The sequence below is a fragment of the Ursus americanus genome, chromosome 25, assembly GCF_024610735.1.
Source record: "Ursus americanus isolate L20-20 chromosome 25, mUrsAme1.1.p, whole genome shotgun sequence".
Classification (NCBI taxonomy): Eukaryota; Metazoa; Chordata; class Mammalia; order Carnivora; family Ursidae; genus Ursus; species Ursus americanus.
In genome coordinates, this window is record NC_142151.1 from 1290007 (window position 1) to 1317043 (window position 27037).

Sequence of the window (27037 nt, forward strand, 5' to 3'; positions counted from 1 at the left end):
GCAATTCTCATATCAGACAGATTGGATTTTAAACTAAAGACTATAGTTAGAGACGCAGAAGGGCATTATATTATTCTTAAAGGAAGTATTCAACAAGTGGATATGACAATTATAAATATATATGCCCCCAACAGGGGAGCAGCAAGATACACAAGCCAACTCTTAACCAGAATAAAGAGACATATAGATAAAAATACGTTAAAAGTAGGGGACCTCAACACTCCACTATCAGAAATAGACAGAACACCCTGGCAAAAACTAAGTAAAGAATCAAAGGCTTTGAATGCCATACTCGACGAGTTGGACCTCATAGATACATATAGAACACTACACCCCAGAGCCAAAGAATACTCATTCTATTCTAATGCCTATGGAACATTCTCAAGAATAGACCATGTTCTGGGACACAACACAGGTCTCAACCGATACCAAAAGACTGAAATTATTCCCTGCATATTCTCAGACCACAACACTGTGAAATTGGAACTCAACCACAAGGAAAGATTCGGAAGAAACTCAAACACTTGGAGACTAAGAACCATCCTGCTCAGGAATGACTCGATAAACCAGGAAATCAAAAATCAACTTAAACAATTTATGGAGACCAACGAGAATGAAAACACAATGGTCCAAAACCTATGGGATACTGCAAAGGCAGTCCTAAGGGGAAAATACATAGCCATCCAAGTCTCACTCAAAAGAATAGAAAAATCTAAAATGCACTTTTTATATTCTCACCTCATGAAGCTGGAACAGCAACAGAAGGACAGGCCTAATCCACGCACGAGGAAGCAGTTGACCAAGATGAGAGCAGAAATCAAGGAATTAGAAATCAGAAGTAAAATAGAGCAGATCAACAGGACTAGAAGCTTGTTTCTTGAGAGAATTAATAAAATTGACAAACCGCTGGCAAGACTTCTCCAAAAGAATAGAGAAAGGACCCAAATTGATAAAATTATGAATGAAAAAGGAGAGGTCACGACCATCACCAATGAAACTGGAAGGATTATTAGAAACTTTTATCAACATCTATCTGCCAATAAATTAAGCAACCTGGAAGAGATGGAGGCCTTCCTGGAAACCTATAAGCTACCAAGACTGACACAGGAAGAAATTGATTTTTTAAACAGGCCAATTATGAAGAGATTGAGTCAGTGATAAACAACTTTCCAAATAACAAAACTCCAGGCCCAGATGGTTTTCCTGGGAAATTCTACCAAAAATTCAAAGAAGAAATCATACCTATTCTCCTAAAGCTATTTCAAAAAATAGAAACAGAAGGAAAGCTACCAAACTCATTCTATGAGGCCAATATTACCTTCATCCCCAAACCAGGCAAAGACCACATCAAAAAGGAGAATTACAGACCGATTTCCCTAATGAATATGGACGCCAAAATCCTCAACAAGATCCTGGCTAATAGAATCCAACAGTACATTGAAAGGTATATCCATCATGACCAAGTGCGATTCATCCCTGGGATGCAAGCATGGTTCAACATTCTCAAATCGATCAGTGTGATACATCATATCAACAAGAAAAGACTCAGGAACCATATGATCCTCTCAATTAATGCACAAAAGGCATTTGACAAAATACAGCATCCTTTCCTGATTTAAACCCTTCAGAGTGTAGGGATAGAGGGTATATTCCTCAATTTCATAAAAGCCATCTATGAAAAGTCTACAACAAATATCATTCTCAATGGGGAAAAGCTGGAAGCCTTTCCTTTAAGATAAGGAACACGACAAGGATGCCCACTCTCACCACTATTATTCAACATAGTACTAGAAGTCCTTGCAACAGCAATCAGACAACAAAATAGGATAACAGGTATTCAAATCCGCAAAGAAGAAGTCAAACTGTCTCTCTTTGCAGATGACATGATACTCTATATGAAAAACCCAAAAGAATACACTCCCAAACGATTAGAAGTTATAGAGCAGTTCAGTAATGTCGCGGGATACAAAATCAATGCTCAGAAATCAGTTGCATTTCTCTACACGAATAATGAGACTGAAGAAAGAGAAATTAGGGAATCCATCCCATTTACAACAGCACCAAAAACCATACGTTACCTTTGAATTAACTTAACCTGAGACGTAAAGGACCTATATTCTAGATACTATAAATCACTCTTGAAAGACATTGAAGAAGACACAAAAAGATGGGAAAATATTCCATGCTCATGGATCGGAAGAATTAACATAGTTAAAATGTCCATGCTACCCAGAGCAATCTACACTTTCAATGCTATCCCGATCAAAATACCAAGGACATTTTTCAAAGAACTGGAACAAATAGTCCTTAAATTTGTATGGAACCAGAAAAGGTCCCGAATCGCCAAGGAACTGTTGAAAAGGAAAAACAAAGCTGGGGGCATCACAATGCCGGATTTCGAGCTGTACTACAAAGCTGTGATCACAAAGACAACATGGTACTGGCACAAAAACAGACACATAGACCAATGGAACAGAATAGAGAATCCAGAAATGGACCCTCGGCTCTTTGGGCAACTAATCTTTGATAAAGCAGGAAAAAACATCCGGTGGAAAAAAGACAGTCTCTTCAATAAATGGTGCTGGGAAAATTGGACAGCTACATGCAAAAGAATGAAACTTGACCACTCTCTCACACCATACACAAAGATAAACTCCAAATGGATGAAAGACATCGATGTGAGACAGGAATCCATCAAAATCCTAGAGGAGAACATAGGCAACAACCTCTACGACATCGGCCAAAGCAACCTTTTTCATGACACATCTCCAAAGGCAAGAGAAACAAAAGATAAAATGAACATGTGGGACTACATCAAGATAAAATGCTTCTGCACAGCCAAGGAAACAGTCAAAAAAAACCTAAGAGGCAGCCCACGGAATGGGAGAATATATTTGCAAATGATGCTACAGATAAAAGACTGGTATCCAAGATCTACAAAGAACTTCTCAAACTCAATACATGAGAAACAAATAAACAAATCATAAAATGGGCAGAAGATATGAACAGACACTTTTCCAAAGATCACATACAAATGGCTAACAGGCACATGAAAAAATGTTCAAAATCATTAGCCATCAGGGAAATTCAAATCAAAACCACACTAAGATACCACCTTACGCCAGTTAGAATGGCAAAAATTGACAAGGCAAGAAACAACAATTGCTGGAGAGGATGTGGAGACAGGGGATCCCTCCTACATTGTTGGTGGGAATGCAGGTTGGTGCAGCCACTCTGGAGAACAGTGTGGAGGTCCCTTAAAAAGTTAAAAATTGAGCTACCCTATGACCCAGCCATTGCAATACTGGGTATTTACCCCAAAGAGACAGACGTAGTAAAGAGAAGGGCCATATGCACCCCAATGTTCATAGCAGCTCTGTCCACAATAGCTAATTCGTGGAAGGAACCAAAATGCCCTTCAACAGATGACTGGATTAAGAAGCTGTGGTCCATATATACAATGGAATATTACTCAGCTATCAGAAAGAACGAGTTCTCAACATTTGCTACAACATGGACGGCACTGGAGGAGATAATGCTAAGTGAAATAAGTCAAGCAGAGAAAGACAATTATTATATGGTTTCTCTCATCTATGATACATAAGATCTAGGATGATCGGTAGGCGGATAAAGGGATAAAGAAAGGGGGGGTAATCAGAAGGGGGAATGAAGCATGAGAGACTATGGACTCTGAGAAACAAACTGAGGGCTTCAGAGGGGAGGCGGGTGGGGGAATGGGATAGACTGGTGATGGGTAGTAAGGAGGGCACGTATTGCATGGTGCACTGGGTGTTATACACAACTAATGAATCATCGAACTTTACATTGGAAACCGGGGATGTACTGTATGGTGACTAACATAATATAATAAAAAAAACCTTAAAAAATAAAATAAAAGGTAAATTGATTGGAAAGGAAAATTAAGACTGTCCTTATTTGCAGGTGACATGATCATCTATGTAGAAAATTCAAAAGAATCAACAAAAACTCCTGAAACTAGGATGGGATACAACTGGAACTAAGTTGCATACAAGGTAAATATATAAAGGTCACTTTCCTATATATCAGCAATGAACAAGGGGAATTTTTTTCTTTTTTTTTTATTATTATGTTCAACTAGCCAATATATAGTACATCATTAGGTTTTTTTATTATGATGATGATATGGTAGTTACCATATATCATTAGTTTCTGATTAAGGGAAATTTTGAATTAAAAGCATAATATGGTTTACATTAGAACCCATGAAAATGAAATACTTAGGTATAAATCTAACCAAATATGCACAAGATCTATATGAGAAAAACTATAAACTCTAATGACAGAAATCAGAAGAATTACTTAAATGGAGAGATATTCCATGCTCATGGATAGGAGGACTCAATATTGTCAAGATTCCAGTTCTTCCCGACTTGATCTATAGACTCAATGCAATTCCAATCAAGATCCCAGCAAGTTATTCTGTGGATATTGACAAAGTGATTCTAAAGTCTATTTGGAGAGGCAAATACCCAGAATAGCCAACACAATATTGAGGGGAAAAAACAAAGTCAAAGAACTAATTCTGAACTTACTATAAAGTGTCAGTAATCAAAACAATGTGGTATTATAAAAGAACAGAAAAGTAGATCAGTGGAATGAAACAGAGATCCCAGGAATACACCAACATAAACAATGTCAACTGCTCTTTAATAAAGTAGCAAAGACAATACAATAGAACAAAGACAGTCTTTTCACCAAATGGTGTTGCAATCCTGAATACCCACATGCAAACAAATGAATCTATGCACAGACCTTCTTGCTAGACATGTCTCCAAAGTCAAGGGAAACAAAAGCAAAAATGAGCCACTGGAACTTCATCAAGATAAATAACTTTTGAGCAGCAAATGAACAGTTGACTAAAATAAAAGACAACATACAGACTGGCAGAAGATATTTGCAAATGTTTTATCAGATAAAGGGGTAGTATCCAAAAATCTATAAAGAACTTATCAAGCTCAACACTCAAGAACAAGTAATCCAGTCAAGAAATGGGCAGAAGACACGAACAGACCTTTCTTCAAAGAAGACATACAAATGGCCAACAGACACATGAAAAAATGCTCAATATATTCAGCATCAAGAAAATACAAATCAAAACTACGATCTCATACCAGTCAGAATGGCTAAAATTAACAAGTCAGGAAACAACAAATGTTGGTGAGGATATGGAGAAAGGAGAACCCTCATACACTACTGGTGGGAATACAAGCTGCCACTCTGGAAAACAGTAAAGAGGTTCCTCAAAAAGTTATAAATAGAGCTACCCTTCAGCCCAGCAATTACACTACTAGGTATTTATCCAAAGGATACAAACATAGTGATCCAAAGGGGCACCTGCACCCCAGTGTTTAATAACATCAATGTCCACAATAAATAAACTATGAAAAGGGCCATGTTCATCAACAGATGAATTGACACACACACACACACACACACACACACACACACACACAATGGAATATTACTCAGCCATCAAAAAGCTGAAATCTTGCCAATTCCAAGGACATTAATGGAACTAGAGAGTATTATGCTCAGCAAAATAAGTCAATCAGAGAAAGACAATTATCTTATTATTTCACTCATATTTGGAATTTAAGAAATAAAATGGAGGAGCATAGAGGAAGGGAGGGGAAAGATGAAATCAGTAAGGGAGACAAACCATAAGAGAGTCAACTACAGGAAGCAAACTGAGGGTTGCTGGAACGGTGGGCGTGGGAATGTCGAATATAATGAGCACTGGATGTTCTATACAACTGATGAATCACTGAACTCTACTCATGGAACTAATAATACACTATATGTTAATTAATTGAATATAAATAAAATTTTTAAAAAATAAAGAAAGAAATAAGTGACTGGGATTTTCCAAATTTGGGGAGAGATTTAGACATCACAGTTCATGAAGCTCTTAGGTTCCCAAACACATTCAACTCAAATAGATATTCTGCAAGACACATCAAGAGTAAACTTTTAAAAATCAATGACAAGCAACTAAGGAATCATTGAACAGTACATCAAAAATTTATGATGAACTTACTATATGTTGGCTAATTGAACTTAATAAAAAAATCAATGACAAGGAGAGCTCTTAAAATCATTAAGAGAAAAGGAGCTTATCACTTACAAGGGAACCCCCCATAAGGCTATCAGTGGATTTCTCAGCACAAACCTTAGATGTCAGGAGACGGTGGAATGACGTATTCAAAGTGATAAAAGAAAAAACTGCCAATCTAAGAAAACTTTACTTTATAAATTAAAAAAAAAATATATATATATATATATATATGAAAAAAAAGAAATGAAAGAAAGATACTTTCCCAGACAAATGTTAAGGGAGTTCATCACTTCTACACTTGCCTTACAAGAAATTGCTAAAGGGAGTTTAGTTTTTCAACCTGAAGAAAGGACCCTAACTGTAAAAAGGAAAATGATTTGATCAGTCATTTTGAAACTTCCCACAAAGAAAAGCTCAAGTCCAGAATTGGCTTAATTCTACCAAACATTTAGAGAATTAATATCTATCCTTTCACAAACTCTTCCAAAATAAAGAACGGGAGGGAACAGCTTCTGACTCATTCTTTGAGGCACTTTCCCTCCCTCTTTTCCCTTCCCCAACCTCCTCCCTCTTCCTCCCTCTCAGAGCTGAGAAGGCTATCTTACTTGGAACGTTATACTTCTGGAGACAGTAGGCAAGCTCCATAGGTTGCACTGCTTTCTGCCGGCTGTCCTGCATCTTCTCCAGTAGCAAGAGCAACTGGAAGGGGACACTTCTTCTCTGTTCTTCTGTTCCCCTTGGTACTGTTATCCTGCCAAATAAGAACATCTGTGAACCTCCTTATCCCCACAGTTCTCAATGCTAGATGCATGCTGGAATCACTTGGGGGAACTTTCAAAACTCTCCATGTCCAGGCCACTTTGCAGACTAACTAAATCAGAATTTTTTAATCAGAATTTCTGATGGTGGGGCTCATTTATCAGAATTCTTAAGTTTCCCAGATGATTTAAATGTATAAACAAGGTTGAGAAGCACCATATTAGCAAACTGGCTATAGAGAGTATCCTCTCAAGGGGGGTATCAGACAACTTTTGCCTCACTCCTCTCCCCACTCTGCGCAACAATCATATTTAAATGAAGGGCAGATGAAGAGGGTCCTGGGTCCACAGCAAAGTGGCCATACAGCAAAATGTCCAGGCTGAAGTACTCCAAAGTGAAAAGTCAAATACTGATCTAGGTCCTGGAAATAAAGGACATGAAGGAATGTCAGTTTATTTTGAAAATTATTTCTTTAATTATAGGTATCTCCCATTGCCCAAGCCAAGGAGGAATACAACTAGTCCCAGGAACACAACTACATAACTATCAGTCCAACACAAAAGTTGACCTGAAGACACAACAAACACCACAACTAAAGGGAGAAAAGAGGCCACATCAAAGAATGTAGGAAGTGCAAAGATATGGTTTAGGGAAGAAACAGACTGCAGGTGATCCAGAGGGGAGGGAGCCATGGTCATGGAGAAGGGGGAGAGAGAGATAAGAGAACACATGACGAGAACATTTCCCCAAAGCCACTGGCTTAGGAAAGGAGGAGGATAGAATTTCATAAGTTTTTGCAATCACCAGGGCTTAAAGCTGGAACCATAGCCAGAGATCAGAGGGCCAGAGCCAAGATCAGAGGGCCTGACTGGGAAGGAACCTCGAGGTCACTGTGCTATTACTGGAGAGAAGGTGGGAAACAACCTGGGGGACAAAGAGCATGGAAACAGGGATCTAAAGCATGCCTGGGGCACACAATGGGGAGATTATTTGCTCCTCTCAGAGCACATCCCTGAGAGGGAGCATGCACAGCGACACCATTTAAGAATAAAAGAGCCAGGTGGCACCATTTTCCTCCCCCACCCCTCAGCATGAACACAGAGCCATCTGTGGGAAGCAGCATAGTGCCAATACTGGCTGCTTAACTTACCTACACCAAGCCTCATACCCCTGAGCTCCAGTAAAACAACGCTTCTCAGTCATGCTTGCCTAAGTCCCAGTGTGGTGAGCCCCTCCCCCAGAAGACCAGCACAAACCCCCACCCATAGCACACCTCCCAACCAGAGAGTCCTGCAGGACCTCAGTTGCAGAGGAGGTGGTGATAGGTCTCATTTCACAAGCAGACCAGGGCACACCTAGTTAAAACTCACTGCCTAGTTAAAATTCACACCAGAGACAAAACACTGCCCACAGCAGGCAAAGAGAGCCTCTTCAAAAGACTGGCCTGAAGGATAGAGCAACCAAAACACAACAGCAGAGCACATGCAGCACACACAGGAGACAATCCCCAAAGCAGCAGGCCCTGGACACTATATGACCTTTCTCCATTAGACCATTACTTTGAGGAAGAAGAGACACAACTGACTTTTCTAACATATGCAGGCAGAGACTTAGACACAATTGGAAGGCACAGGAAATTATCCCAAATAAAAGAACAAGATAAGGCGACAGCCAGAGATCTAAGTGAAACAGATACAAGTAACATGCCTGAGGGAAAATTTAAAGAAATGATCATAAGGCTACTCACTGGGCTTGAGAAAAGAATGAAAGACATCAGTGAGATCTGTACTGCAGAGATAAAAGATATTAAAAAAATAATCAGAGACGGAGAGTGCAATAAATGCAATTAGAAACATGCTTGATGCAATGAACAGCAGGCTGAAAGAAGCAGAGGAATGAATTAATGACCTAGAACACAAAGGAATGGGAAGCAATGAAGCTGAACAAAAGAGAGAAAGAATTATGCAACATGAGACTAGACTTAGGGAACTCAGGGACTCCATTAAGTGTAATAACATTCATATTATAGGAGTCACAGGAGAAGAAGAGGGAGAAAAAGGGAAAGAAAATTTATCTGAAGATAAAATAGCTGAAAGAGTTTCCAGGACAAGCAAAAACTAAAGGAATTTGTGAACACTAAACCAGCCCTGTAAGAATTATTAAAGGGGATCCTTTGAGCGAAGAGAGAGCCCCAAAGTAACAAAGACCAGAAAGGAATAGAGATAATCTAGAGAAACAGCGACTTTACAGGTAATACAATGGCACTCACCTTCATATCTTTCAATAATTACTCTGAAGGTAAATGGACTAAATGCTCCAATCAAAAGACATAGTGTCAGGAAGGATAAAAACACAAGACCCATCAATATGCTGCTTACAAAACACTCATTTTAGACCCAAAGACACCTCCAGATTGAAAGTGAGGGGGTGGAGAACCATTTATCATGCCGACGGACATCCAAAGAAAGCTGGATAGCCATCCTTATATCAGACAAACCACATTTTAAACCAAAGATTGTAATAAGAGATGAAGAAGGACACTCTATCATAATAAAGGGGCCTATCCAAACAAGAAGATCTAGCAGTAGTAAATATTTATGCTCCTAACTTGGGAGCAGCTGATTATATAAAACAATTAAACAAAATTAAAGAAACACATCGACAATAATAGAGTAATACTAGGGGACTTTAACACCCCACTCAGCAATGGACAGATCGTCTATGCAAAAGATCAGCAAGGAAACAAGGGCTTTGAATGACACACTGCACCAGACGATATATTCAGAGCATTTCATCCTAAAGCAGCAGAATGCACTTTGTTCTCGAGTACACTCCATGTGTATATTCTCCAGAATAAATCACATACTGGGTCACAAATCAGGCGCCAACCAGTACCAAAAGACTGAGATTAGCCCATGCATATTTTCAAACCACAAAGCTTTAAAACTTGAAGTCAACTACAAGAATGGAGGTTAAAGGGCATCCTACTAAAGAATGAATGGGTCAACCAGGAAATTAAAGAATTAAAAAAATATGTGGAAACAAATAAAAATTAAAGAATTAAAAAATATGTGGAAACAAATAAAAATAAAGCCCTGAGATGCAGCAAAGGCAGTCCTAAGACGGAAGTATATAGCAACACAGGCCTTCCTCAAGAGCCAAGAAAAATCTCAGATACACAACCTAACCTTACACCTAAGGGAGCTGGAGAAAGAACAGCAAATAAAGCCTAAGTCCAGCAGGAGAAAAGAATTAATAAGGATTAGGACAGAAATCAATGACATAGAAATTTTTAAAAAGCAACAACATGCCAACAAATTAGGCAACGTGGATGGAATGGATGCATTCCTAGAAACATATAAACTACCAAAACTGAACCAGGAAGAAACAGAAAACCTGAAAAGATCCATAACCAGCAAGGAAATTAACACAGTAATAAAAAAAATCTCCCAAAAAACAAGAATCCAGGGCTGGATGGCTTCCCAGGGCAATTCTACCAAACATTTAAAGAAGAACATGATGAGACGAGCACTGGGTGTTATACTGAACTGATGAATCATTGAACATTATATCAAAAACCAATGATGTACTATACCTGGGCTAATTGAATTTAAATAAAATAAAATAAAGTAAAATTAAAAAAAGAAAGAAGAACTAATACCTATTTTTCTTTATTTTTCCTTTTTTTTAATGTTTTTTTATTATGTTAGTCACCATACAGTACATCCCTGTTTTCTGATGTAAAGTTCGATGATTCATTAGTTGTGCATAACACCCCGTGCACCATGCAATACGTGCCCTCCTTACTACCCATCACCAGCCTATCCCATTCCCCCATCCCCCTCCCCTCTGAAGCCCTCAGATTGTTTCTCACAGTCCATAGTATTACTTGGCCATAAAAAAGAATGTATTCTTGCCATTTGCAACAACAGGGATGGAGCTGGGAGTATTATGCTAAGTGAAAATAAGTCAGAGAAAGACAAATACCATATGATTGTACTCATTTATGGAATTTAAGAAACAGAACAAATGAGCATAGGGGTAAAAAGAAAGAGAGGGGCCACCTAAGAAACAGACTCTACTACAGAGAACAAACCGCTGGTCATTAGAGGGAGGTGGGTGGGGGGATGGGTGAAATAGGTGATGGGGACTAAGGAGTGCACTTGTGATGAGCACCAGGTGATGTATGGAAGTGTTGAATCACTATATTGTACACCTGAAACTAATATTACACTGTATGTTAACTAACTGGAATTTAAATAAAAACTTAATAATCCAGGGGCAAGAAAAAACCTTACTAAAAGCAATTTAATTAAATTAAAAAGTAAATAAACATTTTTTAAAAAGAATGTGTGATAAAGTATATACCAGTATATATATGTATATATATATATATATATATATATATATATATATATATATATATATATATACTGTATAAACATATATATATGTATAAATATATATATACACTTTGTGTGTGTGTGTGTGTTCTGTTTGAAAGAAATCAATGGAGAGATTCAGGGGCCCACTTGTTGATTTATTCCTCCTCTGATATTTCTGATACTGATATAGTCCAGACACCGTTTTAACCAAATCAGTGGCTGTCAATCCTGGCTGCAGTTTCAAATCACCTGGGGAGTTTTTGAAAGTACCAGTGCCCATATGTGGAATTTCAGAAACAAAACAGATGAACATAGGGGAAGGGAAGGAAAAATAAGGCAAAATCAGAGAAGGAGACACAAACTGAGGGTTGCTGGAGGGAAGGTGGGTGGGGAGATGGGGTAATTGGGTGATCAGCATTAAGGAGGGCACTTGATGGAGGGAGCACTGGTTGTTATAAGCAATTGATGAATCACTAAATTCTACCTCTGAAACTAATAATACACTATACATTAATTAAATGGATTTTATATTTAAAAACAAAAAAATTAATTAATTAGAATAAATTAAAAAAATAAAAGTAACTACCTGAGCCCCACCCTAGACCAACTGAAACCAAATGTCTGGTGGTGGAAACAGGTATTCACATATTTTTTTTTTGATGTAAAGTTCGATGATTCATTAGTTGCGTATAATACCCAGGGCACCATGCAATACATGCCCTCTCCACCACCCATCACCAGCCTATTCCATTCCCCCACTCCTCTCCCCTCTGAAGCCCGCAGTTTATTTCTCAGAGTGCATAGTCTCTCATGCTTCATTCCCCCTTCTGATTACCCCCCCTTTCTTTATCCCTTTCTCCTCCTACCAATCTTCCTGGTTCTTATGCTCCATAGATGAGAGAAACCATATGATAATTGTCTTTCTCTGCTTGACTTATTTCACTTAGCATTATCTCCTCCAGTCCCGTCCATGTTGCAGCAAATGTTGAGAAATCGTTCTTTTTGATAGCTGAATAATATTCCATTGTATATGTGGACCACAGCTTCTTAATCCAATCATCTGTTGAAGGGCATCTCGGCTCCTTCCACGATTTAGCTATTGTGGACAATGCTGCTATGAACATTGGGGTGCATATGGCCCTTCTCTTCACTACGTCTGTATCTTTGGGATAAACACCCAGTAGTGCAATGGCTGGATCATAGGGTAGCTCAATTTTTCACTTTTTAAGGGACCTCCACACTGTTTCCAGAGTGGCTGTACCAATTTGCATTCCCACCAACAATGTAGGAGGGATCCCCTTTCTCCACATCCTCTCCAACAATTGTTGTTTCTTGCCTTGTCAATTTTTGCCATTCTAACTGGCGTAAGATGGTATCTTAGTGTGGTTTTGATTTGAATTTCCCCATGGCTAATGATTTTGAACATTTTTTCATGTGTCTCTTAGCCATTTGTATGTCTTCATTGGAAAAGTGTCTGTTCATATCTTCTGCCCATTTTATGATTTGTTTATTTGTTTCTTGTGTATTGCGTTTGAGAAGTTCTTTGTAGATCTTGGACACCAGTCCTTTATCTGTAGTATCATTAGGCATTCATATTTCTTTTTAAACTTCTTAGGTGATATAGTTTAGATTGTTCAGAATAATATCTTTTCTCTGGCAACTGTTCAAAGAAGACTTTTAAAAGTACAGGTCGCTGTGAAAAATTGAATATATGAAAATGTACAATAATATACACGTTAGTCTTACCTCTTCAATATCTTGGTGAAACCCACATTCATAATTAATACCTGAATCAGGGAGTTAAGACAGCAGGTCTGTCCAATGTTGTGTAAACCAACCGGGCCTATACAGGGAAGGGAAAAAAATACTGAGGACAAGGGCAAGCTAAGGGACTCAACAAAAATCAAATGTTTTTCTAAAACCTACTAAGGACATGAAATTCTGCAAAATACTCTCACTAGTACAAAGACTTCACTAAAGAGCTTGCAAACAAATTGGAGAGGAGAGATAAAGCATGGGACTCTGAAAAACAAAATAGTAGTAAAACTTTTAACAGTTCATTAGGAAAAGAGAGCTGTCACAAGAAAGAGTAAGCAACGGCAAATGAGTTGTACAAGCAATTGTTAAAAGAGCAAAGACAAAGAAAGAAACATTACAGAAAGCATAACTGGGAGCATTATGAGTTTCCCCCACTCAAGTTGTTCCCTACAGAGTTGTCAGAATGGGCATCTATACAGCTCAGAGATAAAAGTCATTTCCTAGCTAGTCTATTTCAGGGTCCAGTGGAAAGGCCTCTGCCCAGTCCCCACCATGTGGCTGAAGGAAATCAGGGAGGGGGGAAAAAAAAGCTCTGGGGGAGATTCACTAATCTAAGCTCACCTCCAGAGGCCAGAAGCCAAAAGGAACTTCTGAAGATGTGAGAAAACCAAAAGAAAGCATTTATCTGATGTAATAGCAACCAAACTCTCCTTTCCCAACTCAACTTGGGCTAAGCTGATTCCACAAGGTGAGTAATTTAAGAGGGAGGGAATACCACTAATATCAGAGTTCCTGGGGAAAGGACTTTTGCATATATGAGATAGGGCATTAAGATGGAAAAAATCCAGAGACAGCAAGTAATCATAGATTTCGGCTCCTGAATCAGCAGAAGCACTTTGCCTCTAAACATCCTAGCACACAGGTATAACAGTATAGGCAGGAACCAATGTTGGCTGCTGCTATGTGCCAAGCATTAATCTGAAGCACTTTCCAGAGATTATCTCACTTACCCCTCCCAACAACCCTATGTGCTCAGTACTATGGTTATTCCCATTTTACAGATGCAGAAATGGAGGCATAAGAAACCAAGAGTCATTAACCACAAAGCTCTACTGCTTCAGAGTACAGTGGGTGAGCAAAGCATTTCCATGTGGTCAAAAAGAGAAAAATGTGAGGATCTAATGACCGTGAGGACAGTCCCAGGCACTGATGCGCTCCCTTAGCTGCTCCTTCTTCCGCTTCATGTTGTTCTCTTCCTTCTTCTCAATGGATTCTGCTGAGAAATGCTGAGACTCAGCCAGGATGCACTGGCAAATTTCCTCAGGGACCCCAACACCTGACTCATTAGCGATCACTCCAAAATCCCCAGGTCACTGTCTGCCAAGCCTGTCTTCAGGACTGCACACTTCCAGGAAGAGCTCACGTGAGTCAACTTTGGTGGGAATTCTGTGAAAACACATCAGAGGTAGGTAAGGATAAGGGGAGAGGGAGTGCACATTCATGTGATCAGTTCTGATTCCAAAGAGACAAGTCTTATGTGGATAGAGCTAGTTTATTATGCTGAGTGAAATAAGTCAGAGCAAGAAAAATACCACATGATCTCAATCATATGTGGAATTTAAGAAAGAAAATAGATGAACATATGGGAAGGGGGAAAAGAAAAAAAAAAAGGAGAGAGGGAAACAAGCCATAAGTGACTCTTAATGGTAGAGAACAAACTGAGGGTTGATGGAGGGAGGTTTGGGGGAGATGGGCTACATGGGTGATGGGCATTAAAGAGGGCACTTATTGGAGGAAAGAAAGATGGCAGAGGAGTAGGGGACCCCATTTCAACTGGTCCACTGAATCAAGCTGGATATCTACCAAACCATTTTGAACACCCACAAAAATCAGCCTGAGATGTAAAAAGATATATCTGGATCTCTGCAAACAGAATGTCTCTGGTGGTTGGTCTCAACGTATGAAGCAGGGAGCTGTGACTCTGTGGGCAGATATCGGAAGATAAACAGAAGGGGGAGGGAGCCACCATAAGCTGGTGCCAGGAAGGTGAGATAACACTGGAGGGCAAAGGGCACTGGGGACCGGGCACAGACAGCGGAGGGGAAAGGACTTTAGGGAAGCCCCCCAGACTGAAACCTGGCGCTACAGGGGCATGCATGAACTGGGGGTGGCTGGTGGTTTTAGAAGCACAAAGGGCAGAGATGTGCCCGGCCCTGGGAGCAACAGCTGGGAGTGCTGCTGTGGGGTGCACAACCCAGGAGACTGCAGTTTTTAGCAACACAGGTAGAAATGGAGACACTGTGGCCTGGACAGCTCAGTGAAGAGTAGACTGTGATCTCTCTGTTCTGAGACAGACGTTTGGATGTGGTCATTTCTGCTCTGAATCCTGGAAGAGACATGGAAAGCCGCCAGGGAAAGCTGCCAGAGAACAAAAGCCCCCCAAATATGGTTTTCACGGAGCCCATCCCCCCCCCACAGGGGGCAGGGCAACTCTGCCCAAACAGGGTTGCCTGAGTAACAGCGTGGCTGGCCCCTCCCCCAGAAGACAGGCTGGAAGAACAATAGGACAACAACTCTGAGGTCCCTATAAAATCGGTGCATCTTGCTTGGGTTGTGGTTAATACTTTGGACTCTGTACATTCCCTCAACCACCCCTCAACAGAATGACTAAGAGGAGGAACCCCCAACAAAGAAAAGAATTAGAGACTGTGGGCTCTGCCACAAACCTAAAGGATATGGATATAAGCAAGATGTCAGAAAGACTTCAGAGGAACAATTATGAAGTCTATATTTAGGCTTGAGAAAAATATTAATGACAATATAGAATCTCTAAGGGCAGAAATGAGATCTAATCAGGCCAAAATTAAAAATGCTATGAAGTATGAGAGACTATGGACTCTGAGAAACAAACTGAGGGCTTCAGAGGGGAGGTGGGTGGGGGAATGGGATAGACTGGTGATGGGTAGTAAGGAGGGCACGTATTGCATGGTGCACTGGGTGTTATACGCAACTAATGAATCATCGAACTTTACATCAAAACCCAGGGATGTACTGTATGGTGACTAACATAATATAATAAAAAAACATTAAAATTTAAAAAAAAGAAATATAAAAACACTAATTCAAAGGGATACATGCACCTCTATGTATATAGCAGCATTTTTTACAATAACAAAATTATGGAAGCAGCCCAAGTGTCCATTGACTGATGAATGGATAAATAATATATAAATATATATAAATCTGAGAATATATAAATATATATATTTTTATATATTCTCACATACAATGGAATATTACTCAGCCATCAAAAAGAATGAAATCTTGCCATTTGCAACAACATGGATGGAGCTAGAGAGTATAATGCCAAGTGAAATAAGTCAGTCAGAGAAGGACAGATATCATATGATTTTCCTCATATGTGGAATTTTTTTAAAAGATTTTATTTATTTATTTATTTATTTATTATTTATTTATTTTAAAGAGAGAGAGAAAGAGAGGGTTAGAGCAGGGGGAGGGACAGAGAGAGAAGAAGAGGGAATCTCCAGCAGGCTCAGTGCGCCAAGCCCAACACGGGTCTTGATCCCATGACCCTGAAATTATGAGCTGAGCCGAAATCAAGAGTTGGATGCTCAACCAACTGAGCCATCCAGGTACCCCTCATACGTGGAATTTAAGAAGTAAACCAGCAAAGGGAAAAAAGAGAGAGAGACAAATGAAGAAATAGATTCTTAATTATAGAGAACAAACTGATGATTACCAGAGGGGAGGTGAAGTAGGTGATGGGGATTCAGGAGTGCACGTGTTAAATCACTATATTATACACCTGTAACTAATATTACACTGTATGTTAACTAGCTGAAATGTAAATAAAAACTTTAAAAACTTTTTAAAAAATGCTATGATGAAGTGCAGTCTAAACTGGATGCTCCCACTGCCAAGGTAAACAAGGCAGAAGACAAATTAGTGAGCTAGAAGATAAGATGATAGAAAAGAAGAAAACAGAGGAGGTATGGGAAAAAAACAGATTAAAGCCCAAGGGATTTGAGAGATTGACTCAATGAAACATTCCAATATCAGAATTATTAGGATTCCTGAAGGGGTGGAGAGAGAGAGAGGTTTAGAAGATATATTTGAGCAAATCATAGCTGAGAACTTTCCTAATCTGGGGAAGGAAACAAGCATTAGTGTCCAAGAGTCAGAAAGGACCCCTCCCAAGATTGATGAGAAAACAAACTGAGGGCTTCAGAGGGGAGGGGGGTGGGGGAATGGGATAGGCTGGTGATGGGTAGTAAGGAGGGCACGTATTGCATGGTGCACTGGGTGTTATACACAACCAATGAATCATCGAACTTTGCACCAGAAACCAGGGATGTACTGTATGGTGACTAACATAATACAATAAAAAAAATTAAAAAAAAGATTGATGAGAAAAGACCAATGCCACGACATATAATAGTACAATTTGCAAACCTTAGATCCAGAGAAACATCTTGAAAGCGGCGAGGGGGAACAGATTTCTAACTACAGAGGGAGGAACACCAGAATAACGTCAGACCTGTCAACAGAAACATGGCCAGCCAGAAAGTGCTGGCAAGACTCATTCAGGGCAATAAGTCAGAAGAACATGCAGCCAAGGATACTTTATCCAACAAGGCTGTCATTCAAAATGGACGAAGAGAAAAGGACCTTACAAGACTGGCAAAAACTGAAAGAATATATGACCACCAAGCTGGCCCTGCAAAAAATAATAAGGGAGGTTCTATAAAAGAAGAAAGACCCCCAAGAGTGATATAGAACAGAAATTTACAGAGACAATCGATAGAAACAAGGACTTCACAGGCAACATGATGACATTAAGATTATATCTCTCAATAATCCCTCTCAATGTGAATGGCCTAAATGCTCCCATGAAACAGCATAGGGTTGCAGATAGGTTTCAAAGACAGGACCCATCCATCTTGTAGACCCTGTCTACAAGAGACTCATTTGAACCTAAAGATACATCCAGCCTGAAAGTGAGGGGACGGAGAACAATTTTTCATGCCAACGGACCTCAAAAGAAAGCTGGGGTAGCAATTCTCAGAGAAGACAAATTAGATTTTAAGCTAAAGACTGTAGTTAGAGATACAGAAGGACACTATAACATTCTTAAAGGGTCTATCCAACAAGAGGATCTAACAATTGTAAATATCTAGGCCCCCAACAGGGGAGCAGCCAACTACACAAACCAACTGTTAACCAAAATACAGAAACGTATCAATAATAATACATTTCATAGTAGGAGACCTCAATGTTCCACTCTCAACAATAGACAGGTTATCTAAGCAGAAAATCAACAAAGAAACAGAGCTTTGATTAACACACTGGACCAGATGGACTTCATAGATACATACAGAACATTCCACCCTAAAACAACAGAATACTCATTCTTCTCGAGTGCACATGGAACTTTCTCCAGAATAGACCACATACTGGGTCACAAATCAGGTCTCAACCGATACCAAAATATTGAGATTATTCCCTGCATATTCTCAGACCTCAATGCTTTGAAACTGGAACTCAATCACAGGAAAAAATTCAGAGGAATTCAAACACTTGGAAGCTAAAGACCATCCTGCTTAAGAAACTGAGTGCCTCGGGGGGGGTGGGGAATGGGATAGACCGGTGATGGGTAGTAAGGAGGGCACGTATTGCATGGTGCACTGGGTGTTACACGCAACTAACGAATCATCGAACTTTATATCGGAAACCGGGGATGTACTGTATGGTGACTAACATAATACAATAAAAAAATCATTTAAAAAAAAAAGGATATTTGGGTCTGGTACCTTTCCTTCTGTTTCTATTTTTTGAAATACCTTTAGGAGAATAGTTATTATTTCTTCTTTGAATGTTTGGGAGAATTCCCCGGGGAAACATCAGGCCCTGGCGTTTTGTTTTTTGGAAGGTTTTTAATCACTGTTTCGATCTCTTCATAATTAATTGGTCTGTTTAAAAAATCAATTTCTTCCTGTTTCAGTCTTGGTACTTTATAGGTTTCCAGGAAGGCCTCCATCTCTTTCAGATTGCTTAATTTATTGGCATAAAGCTGTGGATAAATGTTTCCAATAATCCTTCCTATTTCATTGGTGTTGGTTGTGACCTCTCCCTTTTCATTCATAATTTTATTGATTTGGGCCCTTTCTCTATTCTTTTGGATAAGTCTTGCCAGTGGTTTGTCTATTTTATTTATTCTTTCAAAGAACCAGCTTCTAGTTCTGTTGATCTGCTCTACTTTGCTCCTGGTTTCTAATTCATTGATCTCTGCTCTAATCTTGATCAACTGCTTTCTCGTGCGTGGTTTAGGCCTGTTCTTCTGTTGCTGTTCCAGCTATTTGAGGTGAGAATATAAAAACTGCACTTTAGATTTTTCTGTTCTTTTGAGTGAGGCTTGGATGGCTATGTATTTTCCCCTTAGGACTGCCTTTGCAGTATCCCATAGGTCTTGGACCGTTGTGTTTTCATTCTCGTTAGTCTCCATGAGGCCAATATTACCTTGATACCCAAACCAGGCAAAGACCCCATCAAAAAGGAGAATTACAGACCGATTTCCCTAATGAATATGGACGCCAAAATTCTCAACAAGATCCTGGCTAATAGAATCCAACAGTACATTAAAAGGATTATTCATCATGACCAAGTGGGATTCATCCCTGGGATGCAAGGGTGGTTCAACATTCTCAAATCGATGGGTGTCTTAGATTTTATCCAGAAGGAAAAAGCCAAAAATCATATGATTCTCTCAATAGATGCAGAAAAAGCATTTGACAAAATACAGTATCCTTTCCTGATTAAAACCCTTCAGAGTGTAGGGATAGAGGGTACATTCCTCAATCTCATAAAAACCATCTATGAAAAGCCTACAACAAATATCATTCTCAATGGGGAAAAGCTGGAAGCCTTTCCCTTAAGATCAGGAACACGACAAGGATGCCCACTCTCGCCACTATTATTCAACATAGTAATAGAAGTCCTTGCAACAGCAATCAGACAACAAAAAGGGATAAAATGCATCCAAATCGGCAAAGAAGAAGTCAAACTGTCTCTCTTCGCAGATGACATGATACTCTACATGGAAAACCCAAAAGAATCCACCCCCAAACGATTAGAAGTTATAGAGCAATTCAGTAATGTGGCGGGATACAAAATCAATGCTCAGAAATCAGTGGCATTTCTCTACACGAATAATGAGACTGAAGAAAGAGAAATTAGGGAATCCATCCCATTTACAATAGCACCAAAAACCATACGTTACCTTGGAATTAACTTAACCAGAGACGTAAAGGACCTATATTCTAGAAACTACAAATCACTCTTGAAACATTGAAGGAAGACACAAGAAGATGGAAAAATATTCCATGCTCATGGATCGGAAGAATTAACATAGTTACAATGTCCCTGCTACCCAGAGCAATCTACACTTTCAATGCTATCCCGATCAAAATACCGAGGACATTTTTCAAAGAACGGGAACAAATAGTCCTTAAATTTGTATGGAACCAGAAAAGGTCCCGAATCGCCAAGGAATTGTTGAAAAGGAAAAACAAAGCTGGGGGCATCACAATGCCAGATTTCGAGCTGTACTACAAAGCTGTGATCACAAAGACAGCATGGTACTGGCACAAAAACAGACACATAAACCAATGGAACAGAATAGAGAATCCAGAAATGGACCCTCGGCTCTTTGGGCAACTAATCTTTGATAAAGCAGGAAAAAACATCCGGTGGAAAAAAGACAGTCTCTTCAATAAATGGTGCTGGGAAAATTGGACAGCTACATGCAAAAGAATGAAACTTGACCACTCTCTCACACCATACACAAAGATAAACTCCAAATGGATGAAGGACCTCGATGTGAGACAGGAATCCATCAAAATCCTAGAGGAGAACATAGGCAGCACTCTCTACAACATTGGCCAAAGCAACCTTTTTCATGACACATCTCCAAAGGCAAGAGAAACAAAAGATAAAATGAACATCAAGGTAAAAAGCTTCTGCACAGCCAAGAAAACAGTCCCAAAAACTAAGAGGCAGCCCACGGAATGGGAGAATATATTTGCAAATGATGCTACAGATAAAAGACTGGTATGCAAGATCTACAAAGAACTTCTCAAACTCAATACATGAGAAACAAATAAACAAATCATAAAATGGGCAGAATATATGAACAGACACTTTTCCAATGAAGACATACAAATGGCTAAGAGACACATGAAGAAATGTTCAAAATCATTAGCCATCAGGGAAATTCAAATCAAAACCACACTAAGATACCACCTTACGCCAGTTAGAATGGCAAAAAATGACAAGGCAAGAAACAACAATTGTTGGAGAGGATGTGGAGAAAGGGGATCCCTCCTACATTGTTGGTGGGAATGCAAGTTGGTACAGCCACTCTGGAAAACAGTGTGGAGGTCCCTTAAAAAGTTAAAAATTGAGCCATTGCACTACTGGGTATTTACCCCAAAGATACAGACATAGTGAAGAGAAGGGCCATATGCACCCCAATGTTCATAGCAGCAATGTCCACAATAGCTAAATCGTGGAAGGAACCAAGATGCCCTTCAACAGATGACTGGATTAAGAAGTTGTGGTCCATATATACAATGGAATATTACTCACCTATCAGAAAGATCGATTTCTCAACATTTTCTGCAACATGGACAGGACTGGAGGAGATAATGCTAAGTGAAATTAGTCAAGCAGAGAAAGATAATTATTATATGATTTCTCTCATCTATGGAACATAAGAACTAGGAAGATCGGTGGGAGAAAAAGGGGATAAAGAAAGGGGGTAATCAGAAGGGGGAATGAAGCATGAGAGACTATGGACTCTGAGAAACAAACTGAGGGCTTCAGAGGGGAGGGGGGTGGGGGAATGGGATAGGCTGGTGATGGGTAGTAAGGAGGGCACGTATTGCATGGTGCACTGGGTGTTATACACAACCAATGAATCATCGAACTTTTGCACCAGAAACCAGGGATGTACTGTATGGTTACTAACATAATATAATAAAAAAAATAAAAATAAAACAAAACAAAACAAAAAAAAACCATCCCAGAAATGCAACAATAAAAGTTAATTACAACACATTCATAAAATGAAATATTATGGTGACATTACAATAATTTTAGACTAAGAAAGATGGGGAAATGACTATAACATTTCATTGAATAAAAAAGAAGTTATTAAAAAATCATATGGTATGAACCTAATTTTTAAATCATAAATATAACTACAGAGAGAGAGAGGAAAGACTGGGATGAAATATACCAAAAATGTCATTAAAAAGTAACTCTCATTGGTGGGATAACAAATCATTTTCCCTTTTTTAATTATTTTTCTTAATTTCCAAACTTCTTGCAATTAATTAATATGCAATTTAAAATAAGCAATAATTCATTTAGGGGATAGATTTAATAATATGTCTTAAGGGAACCTTTGTTGGCAATACTGTTCCTACATCAAGATCCAAAAAATTAACAAATTAGGGATGAGAAGAACTGTTAGAATTTCTTTTTCTTAATTCTTTTACAAAATGTGAAGCAAAGGTAAAATCAGAAGTGGGAAACACCTAAATATGTAAGTGGCATATATTAATAAATCATGTTAAATGAATCAGATAATAACCTATTTTACTTAGTATTTATTTTTATTTATTTTCAATACTCTTAAACAGTCTTAATAAAGGTCTCTTAATATATTAAATAAATAAAAACAATCTCCTAGTCTTATGAGGCTCAGCCTGAAGGGTTAAACTAAGAGAGAAATGACGCCAGTTGGCAATTCCATGAGCAAGAAATAGGATTTTAAGACCACACTGAGGGAAATCTGATGAAACAGAGTAGAAAAGGACCAGCCTGTGTTTTCCAGAGACATTGTTCTGTACTCTGTCAAGACCTCGATATTGGGATGCCTCGGTGGCTGTTCGTTGAGCGTCTGCCTTTGGCTCAGGTCATGATCCCAGGGTCCTGGGATGGAGCCCCGCTTCGGGCTCCCTGCTCAGCTCTCCCTCCGTCTGCTGCTCCCCCTACTTGTACTCTCATGCTCTCTCGCTCTCTCTCTCTCTGGCAAATAAATAAATAAAGTCTTTAAAAAAAAAAAAGATCTCAAAACTACTTATGTTAGCCAAATATAGCAGTAAAACCCAGTGGAGATTATCATTTGGGCAGGCTGGTAGGCCAGATTCCAAAAGGAAAATCTTCAGAGCTGATCACAGAGGAGAAACAGGTAGGTGTGGCTACAAAAGGAAGGAAAATGAAACCGAGAGATCTAAGAAGGATGAAGGAAGGCGGAGTTGGCAGAGAACATGGAGTTGACATAAGCAGGTGGTGATAAGCACACAGCAGAGAAAAAAGGATGGTTTTATTCCAAGGAAGCTGAATTTTCAAACTCAAGCCCTGACTCAAAAAATTGGCTCCAACAGAGGATTTTTAGGGCAGTGAAATTATTCTGTATGATACTATAATGGTGGATACACATCATTATACATTTGTCAAAACTCATATAATGTACAACACCAAGAGTGAACCCTATTGTAAAGTATGAACTTTTGATGATAATGACGTGTCACTGTGGGCTCATCAATTGCAGCAAATGTACCACTTTGGTGTCAGATGTTGATAATGGTTGAGATGAGGGTGGAGGGAGTGATAGGGTATATGGGAACTCTGTACTTCCCACTCAAATTTGCTGTGAACCTAAAATTGCTCTAATCGTCTATTATTTTTTTAAATTCTTTTTGGTTTCAAGAACTAAACTAACCTTGCTCCCAACCTTCCCCAAATTTTACCCTTAAAATAAATAGGAGATGTGAACGATAGAAGCAGATCTAAGTCCACCATCATTGTAGCCACAGAATCAATCAGGGTGTTCCAAGAAACAGCAAAAAATGTGATGCAGGAAACCTGGGTCATCTAGGTCTCTAACTGGGCTCTTCACCCACAACTAGACTCTCCCTAAGGAAAACTGACTGTCTTTAAATGCCCTAAGAGGAACAAAATTAACGTGCCTAGAACATGATACAAACCACCTCACAGCCTTCCAAATCCAACCCATCATGGCAACAACAAATTTAGACCTCATCTTTTTTTTTTAATGCTTTTTTATTATATTATGTCAGTCACCATACAGTACATCCCTGGTTTCTGATGTAAAGTTCGATGATTCATTTGCGTATAGACCTCATCTTTAATCATTTGTTGTATGTTTCTTGAGTAATGGTAATGTGCTGTGTACACGGATTAGAACATACCAGATGAAACCCCAAATAAGAAGGAATGAATCTTGGGACTACTTTATCTAAAAGAAACAACCCATGTGGAAGGCATTAGGACTTACCTTCTTTGAGGCTGTGTACATGTTAAGTATTTCCCCTTTGCAAGCCCATCATAGTGTAAAAGTGCCAAAGGCATGAGCACTGGGTGTTACATGCAACTAATGAATCCTTGAACACTACATCAAAAACTAATGGCGGCTAATTGAACATAACATATGAACATATGTTGGCTAATCGAACATAATAAAAAAATTGAAAATTTAAAAAATTTAAAAAATAAAAGTACCAAAAGCACAACATATTTTTAATAGTGAAAAAGGAAAAACAAAACAGAAAGCTTTTTTTTTAGTTCTTTGATAGTGCTCCATAAATCAAGATGGAACTATATATACCTATGTTACTCTCCTACCCATTTTGTTCCTATGAACACGTTAAATAGTCTAGATATCTAGATTTAAACACCCCCCCATCTCACTCTGCCACTACATAACACTATAAATACATGTTTTCAAATGTTTTAAAACATTTGCCTTGTTTAAGGGGTGCCTGGGTGGCTCGGCTGTTTAAGTGTCCGACTCTTGATTTTGGCTCAGGTCATGACTGCAGGGTCCTGAGATTGAGCCCCTGGTCAGGCTCTGCGCTGAGCATGGAGCCTGCTTAAGATTCTCTCTCTCTCTGTCTTCCGGTGCCCCGTCCCCCGTCAAATAATAATAATAATAATAATAATAATAATAATAATAATAATAATATATAATGTAAATAATTTGCCTGTTTTCTGGAACAATTTCAAAGTATAACTACCTCAATGCTATAAAACATGCAGTTAATGCCACTGTTTTAATTTTCAAACACTTTGAACCCAGATTTTCAAGAGTCATAGAATGAAGTTTTATGTTTAAACATCTGAATTTAGCTTTCTTCCAGGAAAAGAATGCGAGGAGGTTGGAGGGGGGTTAAGACTAAAATACGCTGATTTGCACAATTTGACAAAACCTTTCGAATTTCTCAGTATATATGCTCAGTGACCCAGCAATTCCACTTCTAGGAATTTTTCACAAATATATTTGTATATTCACACGAGCGTGTATATAAATGTGTAACTGCTGCATCATCTATACCGGTAAAAAGTAAAAACAACATAAATGCCTATGAATTGTTTAAATAAATGATGTAGTTGCCACATTACGCACCAATTTTTTTAAAATGAGGTTGACGTAGCTATATGTCTTGCCAGTAAAAGAGGTCCATCTATACTGTTAAGTGGGAAAAGGCAAATGACAAAACAATTTTAATGACTTGTATGGATGAAAATTCCTGGTAAAGTATACAAAAAAATGATACTGAGTTGAGGAGTAAGAGAAATTTCGGTTTCCACTTTACTATCTGTCTGCATTGTTTCAATTTTTTTTTTACAAGGTTGCAACGCTTTTGGAATTTCTTTTTAAATTAAACACAAAACGCAAGAAAGACCAAATAAATATGTCAAGTTGCAGAAAAATTCATTGGCCCAATATATGTATGTAATGAATACAGACTATTATTGTAATTTGCAAAATCCAAATAAATTCCTTGATTGCCCAGGTGGCATCTGAGCAAAAACCCCCTTGGATGTCTTCCCTGGAAAGAAACTTCCAATATTAACACCAAACTTGCCTCAATTTCCACGGAAGCGTCAAACCTCCACTGCGAAGTTCAATGCTAGGGAAACTCAGAAATACCTTCTCTAGCCTTGCTAGCGCCGAGCTGGGCGGAGAGAAGGCACAGGGGCTGCAGAGCTGCGGCAGAGTCCTCAGTCGTCTGGCCCCGCGCGCGGTCGCAGGCTGCTCCTCCTGGGTTGGCTCAGGCACCGCCCACCCGCCCCCGCGGCCGCCCAGCTTTCGTTTCCCACTGAATGGAAAGTGAAACTCAGCCAGAGGCGGCGTGAGACCTGCGCCTCCGCTTGGGGAGGAGGAGCGATGCACCGCCCCCACCCGGGAGCCCGGAAGACCCAGCGAGTCTTAAAATTTGCTTTCACGGATGTGTGCTGTGCTACGGGTACTTGCCGTTTGCCTACGATTGCCAGAACGCAGGGGTCGTCTTATCTGGAGTCTTATGATCGTGCGTCATTGAGAAGGGCATGTAATGTGATGAGTACTGGGCGTTATAGAAACAAATCATTGAACATTACACCTGAAACTACTTGAATTTAAATTTTTTTAAAGGATGTGTTTTATAGTCCTTTGGTGTTTCATAGTATACATAACATTTTGTCTTGCGTAATACAATTTCTGAAATTGTGTATGTTAACATCGATGGCTTGTAGATTCAATGAAATGTGGCGCACAGATATAAAGTCCTTGTTCCTTTGTTCTGCTGCTGTTGTGCGGAGCCAGCAGAAGAGGACATAGGTGGTGAATAGTGGAGCACAAAGGGGAAAGAAAGTAAGCTGTTTATTGCTCAGAACTTAGAATGGGAAGATCTAAGAAGATGGTGCTCTTTGAATGCTCTGGTTGACATTTCTCAAAACAAGGCAAGAACGAGTTTCAATTGAAACTGTGTAATAATTGCTTCAAAAGAAAGTTTGGGGGCCACCTGGGTGGCTCAGTCCCTTAAGCGTCTGCCTTTGGCTGGAGTCATGATCCTGGGGTTCTGGAATGGCGCCCCCGCCACCTGCTCCCTGCTCCCTCTCCCACTGCCCCTCCCCTGCTTGTGCTCGCTCTCTTTCTCAAACAAATACA

At 39.3% G+C, this 27037-nt stretch overlaps 1 protein-coding gene across 3 annotated transcripts in view; it reads right to left on the reverse strand.

Annotated features, from left to right (window-relative positions):
- USP18 (ubiquitin specific peptidase 18) overlaps positions 1 to 26142 on the reverse strand; it is a 62801-nt gene extending 36659 nt beyond the window's left edge. The window contains exons 1-4 of one of the 3 annotated variants that reach the window (XM_045775409.2): positions 25974 to 26142; positions 14186 to 14445; positions 12988 to 13084; positions 6703 to 6848 (exon numbers count right to left, since the gene is read on the reverse strand). In XM_045775409.2, coding sequence (XP_045631365.2) covers positions 6703 to 6848; positions 12988 to 13084; positions 14186 to 14243 — 301 coding nt within the window. In that variant the 5' untranslated portion in view covers positions 14244 to 14445; positions 25974 to 26142. Of the gene's footprint in view, positions 1 to 6702; positions 6849 to 12107; positions 12939 to 12987; positions 13085 to 14185; positions 14446 to 25973 lie in introns of those variants that run through there. The other 2 variants (XM_087855439.1, XM_087855440.1) reach the window with 2 other exon arrangements.
- Positions 26143 to 27037: the final 895 nt, after the last annotated feature.